Source organism: Pieris rapae, chromosome 3, assembly GCF_905147795.1.
Source record: "Pieris rapae chromosome 3, ilPieRapa1.1, whole genome shotgun sequence".
Classification (NCBI taxonomy): Eukaryota; Metazoa; Arthropoda; class Insecta; order Lepidoptera; family Pieridae; genus Pieris; species Pieris rapae.
In genome coordinates, this window is record NC_059511.1 from 1,613,987 (window position 1) to 1,625,996 (window position 12,010).

The following is a 12,010-nucleotide window of genomic DNA, read 5'->3' on the forward strand; positions in this document are numbered from 1 at the left end:
GCTTTTGTTTTGGTGCACTTAACACCCCCTTAGAAAACCTGACGCGCTCGATTAAATTTTTTTTTTTCATTTTTTAACCCTTACGTTCAACCACCCCCATCATGCAAATTATCAGATTAACATACGTACATTATTAAAAATACGTAGAACATTGATGCTATCAATATCTGACGCGCTCGAGTATGTCCATGCAACAATTTTTTTTTACATATTTAAACATCTATAGCCGCTTTCCCCACCGATGAAAAGGTATATATCATATAACATTTTTTTCTTCTTATCATCTAAGCTTTGCAACCCAATAGGTCTCCACGACGCTCGAGTAAATCCCCATTTAGCATCGTGGGCTCCCCTACCATGTCAATTTCTTGGTACAGATATCAAAAATTCTGGATGCAGTATGCCTAATCGCACAATCACTTTTAAATAAAACACTGAGCTACTAGCACCTACATAGACCTCAATTCAATGTTTTAAGAACATAATATACGTTTGTGTAAATAAAATTGATTTGTTGAACATCAATTCAAAATTATGTCAAAGGTATTGGAGTTTGAGGCGCTTCACATTATATAAAAAAGAAACAAATATTAAATCTGGAATATCCCATAACATTACTTTGTTAAATGTCGTTACAGTGACAGTAGCTAGTATTGCCATCGCTATTTCCGCAGTTGTTTTTCCAGCCATACATTTTTTTAAATAACGTGACATACAATGTGAACTTCGTTTGATGGTCCATTACGTTATGGTCGTCAGAAAAATGTGGATTAAAATGTGTTTCTTGACATGGTTGTTTTCCTTGCAGAAGCGCTTAACATAATATCAAGACCATTATCGAATCTAAACAACGATATCTTCAACATACATATGAATACACATCGTATTTGGATAATCGCGTAAATAGAACAACTCTGTTGTCTTTCGCAGAATATAAATGAGATTACGTCCTACAAGAGTTGCAACAATTCTGTATGTAATACTTGTAATGACAGAGTCGTGCTTGTACAGCTAAAGCACAATTTGTCAACTTGTCCTCACAATCTGAAATATCAAATGAAATTACTTATTGATGGAATCTATAACATATACATTTAACATTTGTTAAGGCACTGAACATAAAATGCTTGTCGTATAGCTGTTATTATTATTATTATTATTAAAGCTTATATTTATACATGTTATGCAAACATGCATTAAAAATAATTACTATTTTATTTATCCTTAGTAATTACAATATCAATAAATTTTAAATAATAAATAATTATATTTATTATGTAGTAAAGCTGTTATATAATGTATTTACTTAGATGTACCATTTAATATAGACAATTCTTAGAAAATTTTAGTGTGAATCGCAATTAAAATCAAAATCAAAATTCGTTTATTCAGTTTAGATGCGTCTTAGTGCCTATGAATGTCGAATTTTGTAAAATTCTAAATTCGCGAAAGAGCAAGGCAACACCATCCGTTCGCAAAACTACCAGGAGGCCTTGTTCTGAGAAGATTATATAAATAATATCAAGTATAAAGAATGTAAGTATTAATGTTTCTATAAACAAAATATTACCCTTCTCTTCTGGTACTGCTGTTGTTGGTGGTTTGTGTGCAGGTTTCTGTGTAGTTTCCTGTACTTGTGATTCTGGAATTGGATTTGAAAATTATGTCTTGGAATGATTAAATTTTTTTGTAGATCCTTTGATTCTTTAATTATTAAAAAAATACGTATTAACTTATGGGATCAGAGTCGAAGCCTAGTGCGAACTTTCGTATTTCAGAATCCAAAACGTTTTTAATAGACTGGAATAATAAGTAAGATAGAGTAACATGGCACTGCCGATTCAGACTCCCGATTCTCAAGAACGTTTTGGATTTGACGTCCATCATACATCGCAAGTCTCACTAGAAGTTTCTGGAATCTTTTATATAAAACAATAACTCACGAATAAATTTGTTAGAGTCAATACAACGCGGAGTACATGGCTGTGTGGCGTGAGGTCTCTTTGATTTGCACATCGTTTCATTGGCGTTGTCGCCGCGTGCGCATACGACTGTTCTATGTTGTACGCCTATACCGAGTGTACAGTTTCCTATGCACTGTGGAAATAAGAAATATAATACTTTCTTACTTAAGTGCACAATTATTAAAAATAATTTGTATATAATTTGTAATAATATAAGGGGGCGTTCAAATATTCCGTAACGAATTTGGGGAGGTTGGGGTAAAACGTTACGAAGGCGGGGATTGAATTATGTGTTATTGTTAATATTCAACTTTTCGATAATTTACACCATATAAACGGCAACTTTTAGGTTTAAAGAGTCACTGGGTGGTAACCAAACGTTTTATGCGTTACATGGGGAGGGGGGAGTGTCAACGATCTCCAACAATTGTGTGACGTAATACGTGAACACTCCCTAATAACTTAAGGCATTTAAACAAAATAATATTTTTTACCGTTATACAATACAGAAACAAAACTTTAGAGTTTATGAAATGATTTAATAATTCTTACCTGTCCCCAGTCACTGGTAAACCAATCCGCAGTACAGTCCTGACCACAAGTGCGTTCGCTCTCCGGTTTTGGAGCCTTACATGCAGATTCTTTCAAATGTCTCCCTGTACCACCGATACATAGTACGCCCCTGACTTCCTTTCCCTCGCATGAAGAGGTACAGGCGGACCAGTCCCCTATACAATATATCATTTAAAATAAAAAAAAAATCCTGTACACGTTATAATATCTTTAGTTGAGAGTTTATCGAGTTACGGGTATATGTATTACAAAAAAATCCAACGGAAAGAATTAAAAATAAATACCTATATGTTTGTACATATATAAGTTGATGTGTACGTATGTAATACATTTAAAATAATACATTTTGTACAATAATATTTCTTTGTAGTTTCCCAACGTTCCACGCCTTCAATATTTGATAAATGAAAATTTGTATTAGTAGACGAATACAGGTAAAATCTTTAAATCAAAATTTTACTTAAACAAGTATTTTCTTTAAACTGTCACATTTATAAAGACTAATACAATGGTAACATTTCCGTTCGTGAGTCTAAACAAAATTCTCTAAAAGTCTAAAAGTCTTAGTCAAAAATAAAATAAAAACTCTACCTGTGAACCAATGGCCTGCATGTGCTTCGCAAGAAACTTTCGGAGAACAAGTGCGGGTGTATTCTGGCGGTGACTTCGGAGCACACCCAGATGGATCAGCGCATCGTACCGCTCGAGTCTGTATACCTCCGCCCACGCACCAACCAACACACTGGGTCCAAAGAGTAACAATTAAAATAAGTATTAGGGCCTGTTTCACTATGTCCGGATTAGTTCCAAATAAGCTATTTGTTACTTATTGGTAGGATAAACAGTATTTTTGCGTTTCACGACTGTCAGATAGCGCTATAGTCATGAAATGCGAAGTATCTTATTCGAAACTTTTATCTTTCGAATAATTTATGTGTTGCATAGCTATTTGGCACTTTATCCATACATTGTGAAACAGGCCCTTAGTCAGTATTATATTATATTTGGATGAAGTAGCAGGCCTAGTTTTTGAAACTCAAACTCAATTTGTTTGAAATACATCAAAGTAATCCCAAGGATTAGGATCATTTAAATAATCTATTAGGTATGAGGATGTGCAATTATTTAATCAATTACCATCTCAAATTCGCAATATTGGAGTGTTTGACAAATTCAAAAAGGCAGTAAAGATGCATGTTAGAATGAACACAGTTGACTAAAATTAAGCAGGCTTATGGCGACGTGTATCTCGCTGGTATATATACATATTAATATTAAGTTTCTCATGTAAATATATTTTTTTGTAATGAGAAATAAAGTTCTTTAAACATAATCGTCTAATTTATTGATTAATGTAAGTTCCACGAGAATTTTGAATGTATTCAGTGGTAATTATCTAATTTCGCTTGTACCTAGAACCACTAAACGAAGTATTCGATTCTATTCATAAATAGGTAGTAAAATAAACAATTGGTTTCTGAACAATACAAACAACCAATTGGTTTCAAAAATGGTTATACAATTGAATGCAACATTATCTAGAGATATAACTTAAGCTATATATATATTCCACAGTATGAAATGTCTTTTCATTCATTCAAGCCAAGCCTAAAGTTATTGGTTCTTTAAAAAATGAATGATGAAAGAAATGTTGCTAAAACTAAGACCGCTAGAGCATTCGAGTGATATTTTTTAAGGCAAACGAAGTGCGTAGAGGCCGCAGATTATAAATATAAATTTCGCAATTACAGTATAATTTCAAATACTGAATCGAATATAAAATTAACAACTTTTGCAATCATATTTACATAAATTGTATTATAATACAATTTATGTAATAGCATAATAAATGTATTGTCCATAGCTTATATGAACAATGATGTTTCCAATTTATGATTGCATTGATTAAGGATGTCGCAAACTTGGAGGTATTTCGTCCACAAAACAAAGTATTATAATTTATAATAATAATTATTATTAGGCTCCACAAATTATTTCTAAACATTTTATAAAATATAATAAAATACATAAAAAATTAAACACCTAATACACAATATCGCTACTGTGAATTCACTCTGCGAACATACAAATATGTCGATAGTTATGAATACCTTATGACAACATTTTCTTACCTCAGACCAGTTGGTGTATAACCACGAGCCAGTACCAAGGTTATATTCGGGTCCTACATTTAAATCAGAATCTACTTCGATTGTATAAACGGGTCCCTCTCGAAAGGCATCCACTTGCTTCCTCGAAGGTTTAGTAACTTCTGAATTACAATCTGGGATATTGCATTTCTCAGTTACAGCTGGTTTTGGCGCTGGACATTTTACGTCACTTATCTAAAAAAATATTGAAATTAAAATCTTACAAAATATCATTAAGCCGGTTTGCTCGCGATGTTTTCCTTGACCGTTCGAGCGAATGTTACATGTACACATAGTCCACAGCCGGGGATCGAACTTACGACCTCAGGTCAACATTGCTTGTTATTATGTTATATATTTATTTCAGATGTCGGAAAAGATATAGATAAATTGACTATGTAATTGAGGTAATACATTTTTTAATTTTGATGATTTGCTTTTTTTTTATAAAGCAACAAGAGTTTTTTACGCCGGCTTTTTCTCTCGGCCAACACCCTCGGTCTTCTTTGCCGATGAGTAGGGATGCCAACAGGTTCAAATTTAATGACGTACAATAAGTGATACCATGATGATCATATGCTCCAAATTAATGTATTTTATTTTATTTTTAAACGTTAAAACAAACCTTAGTAATTCCCTTGGAGTGATCTTGAACACAACCAACAATCCTACTTCTAGATGACGGTCCACATTGAGGACACGGAGACCAGGCGGCTGCCCTCCATCTTGGCGGACATGGAGAGTTCCCACAGCGTCTTCTTTTCCCACCAGGGGCTGCACCCACGCAGTGTGCTGGAGAAACTTCCCGATCACCTGTACTGCTGGATTCGACGCATCGGTACTTACCCACCTGTGATTAAAAAAAAACCTAATAATGCTTACTCAAGAATTTGTCGAAATAAATAATGATTATAATTATCAATATTGAATCATTTGGACAAATAATTTAAATGTGTACCTTAAATAATAAAACTTGTTCGCTAACAAACAATTTTTTTTTTCAAATTACGTCAATTGACGATGTTTCATGTAGCCTAGTAAAAATGAACCTATAAATAGATTTTTTACAAATCATTCACTTTTCTAAAATACAATAGAGTTTCCTATATCTGAAAATAAATTATCATATGTCACTAAGATAAATATCACAAGACGTGAAGCAGGCTCCAACTCGCACATAAATATCATGAGGATATTTCCGGAGTAGTCTTTTGAGTTTAAACAAAAAACGTCCCGTTTTAGGAAAAGGAAGATTTTGTTACTCCCTGCTACCTTCTAGTCCACAGACTTACCAGATCCCGTACCTGATAGGATGTAGGTCCTATGAATTGAAAATAAATTGGAAACCTACCTGAAAGCCACCTCCACAGCTTCGAGAACATTGGGTATATGACAATATTTTCCAAAGGAATTTTCGAGTTCCGACAACATTTTCGATTGAATTCTCATTGTCAGGGTGTCTTGGTACGTTATAAGAGTGATCAAAACCATGGTGACGCCTAATATGTTTAGGAGGAGATTCTGTCTCCTTCGTTATGGATTCTATGTCAACTTCTCCAGGCATTGCGTCTGTGAAGTACTCGTATTTTATACTCGGGTTCGGTTCGGTGTAGAGAATCTGAAAATTTTACAATTTTTGACAACCGTATACAGAAATTACGAAGGTAATTTTAAAATAAATTTTGACACTTCGTTACATTACCATATAAAAATTGAACATAATAAAATGAAAAGGATTTTTGCGTAGTTAGTACCTACACAAGTTAGGGATATAACGTGGACAGGTAATGTTTGTGCAGCAGAAATTTAAAGGAAGATAAAGAAGGAGCTAAGCGAATAGTGACGGAAAGTGAATTCCATAGCCAAACTGCAGAAACCTTAAAGGAATCGCCAAGAAAGGAGTATTCCTACAGTTCACTATAGGTACCGTAGTAAGATACCAGGTACGTTATGCTAAACACTATTGACGTAAAGTTATTAGGATAATAAAAAGGACAAACAAACACATTCTACACATTCACACTAACACATGGTAATAAATAATTGTAACTGGTAATTGTTGAGCCCATCAATCAGTGCCCTAAGAAAACTTTTGAGCTTTTGTGAGCGTTATGCGGAGGCCCATGGTCTCAGATACAACGCTGCTAAGAGTGAGTTGCTTATATTTAAGGCGGGAACTAAACAGAACCAACAAATACCGCCTGTCTCTCTTGGAGGCAGAGTACTCAAAGTAGTTTCTAGTTTTAAGTATCTGGGACACTGGGTCACTGATTCACTGAGTGACGATATGGATGTTGAAAGGGAGCGAAAGGCGCTGGCTGTCAGGAGTAACATGTTGATTCGTAGGTTTGCTAAATGCTCTAAAAATGTCAAGCTTACACTATTTAGGGCCTATTGCCAGAGCTTTTACACATGCAGCTTGTGGACCGACTATACTCAACGGGCATTCAGCGCTCTTCGCATACAGTATAATAATGCTTTCAGGATGCTGCTGGGGCTGCCGCGTTTTTGTAGCGCATCAGGCATGTTTGCGGAAGCGCGAATAGATGATTTTCCATCTATAATTCGTAAACGATTGGCGTCTCTGATGTGCCGTGTGAGTGGCAGTGCGAGCAGCATTCTGCAAGTTGTCGCTCAAAGAATGGACGGTTCGATTCTCAAGCATTGGATCTCATCTCATGTTATGGCGTCGAACCGCTGTGCTAAGTAGTTTTAATTTATAATTAAAATATGGGATATGGTTGAACATAAAATTTTTAATTAATGATATTCACTACTTTATCTTTATTAATGAATGAATAATTGACATGAAATTGAATCTGAATTATCATAATTGTGATTTTAATTATTATTTATTTTAGTATTGTACTAACATAGCTATTAAGTAAATTGTTACTAACAAATAATTATGGAACCTTGTTTTCTGATAAAAAAATGAATATAATATATATAAATGTTTAAATATTAAGGCGTAATATCATACCATTATATCAATAGGAAAATGTATAGGCCCAGATGCAAACACGGAATCCAAACCAGATTTGCGAGTATAAGTGAATCTTGCGCCGGCTGCTTCGTATACTCCGGGGGCACTAACGGCAAACTCACCGTTTATTATATACGATCCATTTGTTATCTTTAAAGCTGAAAAATAAAGATTTCAATTATGTGTTTATCACACATAGCAATAGGGAGCTTATAAATCTATAGTACTATGAATTAGGCCATTAAATTGTGTATAATTTATTGGAAAACTACTACACTACATTATTCTACCCTAACAGCTACTACTAATTCGATAGAACGCCAAAATAATATCCACACCAATTATTATACCAACATTAAACAAAAATAAAAAATATATTTATATGCCTAAATCTTATAACTAACAATATAGCAAGCAACTCTTGTGAATTCAGCCAGTGTACAAACAAATAGGTCTACCTTAATATAAATTATTAAAAAAATTAACTACAAAATCAGTATTAACTATTTCAAACGATTATGTATTTCAGGGCTGCTAACTCTTAGAAGAGCGTGCATATTAAAAACACAAATATATAAATGTTTAACCAAGTTCAATAGCTGTTAAATACTGCTACTGGATGTCCCGGTGAAACAAGACTTGTTAGAGCAGTGTATCTCATGCTTATGCCTCCCATGTAACATACATAATCTACATATTAAAAGATATTAGCTTACGTAGGAAATTGAAATGATAGGTTTTAGGAATAAATCACTAGTAAATTGTTCACGAAACAATCAGTAGACTCTCAAAATATAATGAAAACCTGTAATTTGGTGAGATCGTTGCTCTTGATGATTTCTGTACGAAGCTAACCAAATTGGAACTCAATATCTCTATATTGAGTTCCAATTTGGTTAGCTTCAGTCTCTAGTCTTCACGTTGTATCCTGTTTAACAATCGAATTGTCCCTGTGGGGCGTGGGTCCCACGTTGGGAAACTGGGTATAAGAATGAAACGGTCACAGAAAAGTGCCAATGCTTCTACGAGAATACAAATACAATTTAGTATCACAATTACTGTTAATAATAATAATATTTTTTTAAATATGGTTTTTAAGATAAAACACACAAATTAGATAGCACGATAACATTAGCCAACCATGAAAAAGTAAAAACATAATACATATAAACACAAAACAAACGGCACCGAATATTCTTTCTAAAGATGTTTACAATACAATCAATATCGAGCTGAAATATCAATCTAAACATTTGTACCAATTTATAAGAATCAACAAAACAGTTTTTACATTGAAATTGCATTAGGCAAATTAAATCTGTAGATAGATACGTTTGTTTACAGACAATGTAAAAAGCTTGTAATTGATTTGAAGCAAGGTGAACTATTATAATCGCTTGGTATTGAACGAATGATTTACGATCAATCTAATCGACAATAAGTAAGTGACCAACCTCATGTTTCGCTATTTGCCATCAAAGGGCCATTCACTGGTTAATAATGAATGATGAATGTCGACAGATCATCATTCATTGAGGATAAATGATTTAGACAGTAAACTTAAACGGGGAAGTGCAGAATTTGCAGGTTGCATTTACATCATTTTAAAGACTCGTTAATATATAAGAGGCGATTCAATTTAAAAGAAATTATTAAGATAATTTCATTTAATTTTATCACTGACCAGGGAAAAGAAGAGTGGGCTGATGACTTGACAGGAATAGTAGGAAAATACTGGCTGAATATTGGCAAAAATAGAGACATTTGAATAGTTAGAAAATCGTTTGAAATAGAAATTAAGGATATGGTAATAAAAAGGCTTTATTAAAGAATTAGTAATTATTACGTATACGACTTTTCTAAAACAAAACATTAAAAATCATAACTATACATTTCATAAAATGTGCCTCTTAACAATAACTGTTCTTTGACAAGACTTTGAGACCTATTTAGACATCCTTAATATAATGTCCTCTACTAAGAATAACATTGAGAAATATTATAGTCGACATACATCATAGAAGACTGAAGAGCTGGCAGCTACATCGGACAAACAATTAGTCTAGCTATTCAAAGGGACAACGCTGTCAGTATCTTCGGAACCTCGCCTAAACGGACTCCTTTTAATAATATATTTTAGTAATTATATTTTAAGGTTAGTTATTGTTTGTTCTTATATTACCGGAAAGTAGAAAAGATGAGTGGAAAAAAAAATTAAATGTTTCTTATCTGAGTTTTTTATATTGTAAAAAATCTAGTCAATATAATATCCAATTAAAAAAATATATCTCCCATATATTCAAGTTCTCGCATTCGTTCGAATAAACTGCAAACCATCCAATAATTACCCTTCCATTTGCAAGCGTATTAACAAGTAATCCTCACCTATATAATTATCGCTGGGCAGTATTTCCGAGACGTTGAGCCGACAGGCGCCCTGCGGGACTGTCGTGATGTAGGAGTAGCCCAAAGGAAGCCTCGGACGTGCGAAGAGGCCTGACACTAGGCGTCGCCCGCATCTCACCTCGCGAGTACTCGCTATTGAAAGAACTGATTCTCGCCCGACCGCCTGTGATTAAATGTATTATATAAATGTATTGTGATTAAATGTATTATTAAAATGTATTGTGATTAAAAGTATTATATGAATGTATTGTGAATAAAAGTATTAATTATAAATGTGTTGTGATTAAAAGTATTATATATAAATGTATTTTTAATTAAAAGTATTTTATATAAATGTATTTTGGTTAAATGTATTTTTGCAATAATAATAGTTTTTTGTGATAAACCGCGTTATTTCAACATTCTCAAAATCAAAATGATGATAGAGCATATAAGGTTAGAAATTATAAACATAATAAAAAGTAATTTGCGTTGTATGGTATTAAGAAGATTTTTACATTAGATCTTAATTACATTTGATTGATCAATAAGTGTACTTCCATGAGATGCGATACACTCCAGTAGCTACTCAGAGTCGTACACTAACAACAGCTTTAGTAAAAGACCGCATCTCTGAGATGATGTCGCTTTTATATTGACATTTTCAATTTTGTAAAAAAAACTAATAATAATAATAGTCATAGCGTTACTGATCATTGGATTCAATGACGACTTAGCTGTGACTTCGGGTAATTCAAAATAATTCGCATTCGACATACAATCAAAGGAGTTAGCCTCGTTTCTGGATCACTTTTAGTTTTTCGTCGATAAGTTCGTTCGGTTTGGAACTGGAAGTAAATTTAAATTTCGAATACTTTTATTAGTGTTGATGAGTGTACCGAAACTAATAAATTATATTTGGATTTTTGAGTTAACAATTAGAAAGCTCACAACACATTAAAAGGTTAAAGATATTTTTTAACTATGTTTGTATGTATTGCACCGATATTATACTTTTATCTACTATAGACGGCTAATGGCGACGTGTATCTCGCTCGTATATATACATATTAATATTAAGTTTCTCACGTAAATAAAATATTTTTTTTTGTAATGAGAAATAAAGTTCTTTAAACATTTTATCTTAAGTTAGTAAAAAAAAACTTAACATATTCCGTAATTTTATCAATTAATGCCGACAACATCGTGGTCGTCCATAATTACTTTTTAAGTAGGTGTCACACGAAGGCGCCAGGCGCGTTTAATTAACACTATAAATAAAATTATGAATAAATGAAGTAACATTAGAGTTAGGTAAGAGTTATATGATATTTTCCTAATAGACAGATAGAGACAGAGATCTTTACATTGTTATGGATAATTATATAAAATTATATTAAATCTCTGATAGCAGATAGAGTCGGTAAGACTCACGGAGACGGCATACACAATAGTTTTAGTGAGAAAAAAGTCCAACATTTTGTGCGTTTAAATTAATTTCGAAAATTATTATGATTTTTTTTTATAAAAGGAGGACAGACTAGCCGGCCAAAGGCAGTTAGAGAAGTTCTATGTATTCTTAGTGATCTAAAAAAAGTGTTATATGTTTGTATGTTCACGTGTGTCCAAGATAACGTCATATACGGTAATGTCTATGTGAACTAGCCTTAACTATATACATATAATAACATAATTTTTATTCCATACATATGCCTTAATCAGGAGTGAAAAATCTTAACTTCTTCATATTGTCGTTGCATATTTAAAAGCGTATTAAAGAACGCATGTTCAAAACGCATTATGCAAATCGCCACTTTGAAATTGTTTGAAAATGTTGAAAATTGTTTATTTTGAACTGGTTTCGAGTGCATTTTAAATAACTGAGAAACAACTTACCGCGTTGAAAATAAACGAATGTTTGAGAAAAAAACCATGGAATTTTTTCATATATT

General features: G+C 33.0%; 1 protein-coding gene across 1 annotated transcript in view; it reads right to left on the bottom strand.

The window, feature by feature from the left end:
* Nucleotides 1-364: 364 nt before the first annotated feature.
* Nucleotides 365-12,010, bottom strand: part of LOC110991546 (thrombospondin type-1 domain-containing protein 4) — a 70,520-nt gene continuing 58,874 nt past the window's right edge. Inside the window, exons 8-17 of the mRNA XM_022256921.2 lie at nt 10,059-10,242; nt 7,671-7,831; nt 6,039-6,305; nt 5,313-5,537; nt 4,670-4,882; nt 3,129-3,279; nt 2,517-2,692; nt 1,944-2,097; nt 1,571-1,642; nt 365-1,044 (exon numbers count right to left, since the gene is read on the bottom strand). Of these exons, the coding sequence (XP_022112613.2) occupies nt 944-1,044; nt 1,571-1,642; nt 1,944-2,097; nt 2,517-2,692; nt 3,129-3,279; nt 4,670-4,882; nt 5,313-5,537; nt 6,039-6,305; nt 7,671-7,831; nt 10,059-10,242 (1,704 nt within the window). The 3' untranslated portion in view covers nt 365-943. The remainder of the gene's footprint in view (nt 1,045-1,570; nt 1,643-1,943; nt 2,098-2,516; nt 2,693-3,128; nt 3,280-4,669; nt 4,883-5,312; nt 5,538-6,038; nt 6,306-7,670; nt 7,832-10,058; nt 10,243-12,010) is intronic.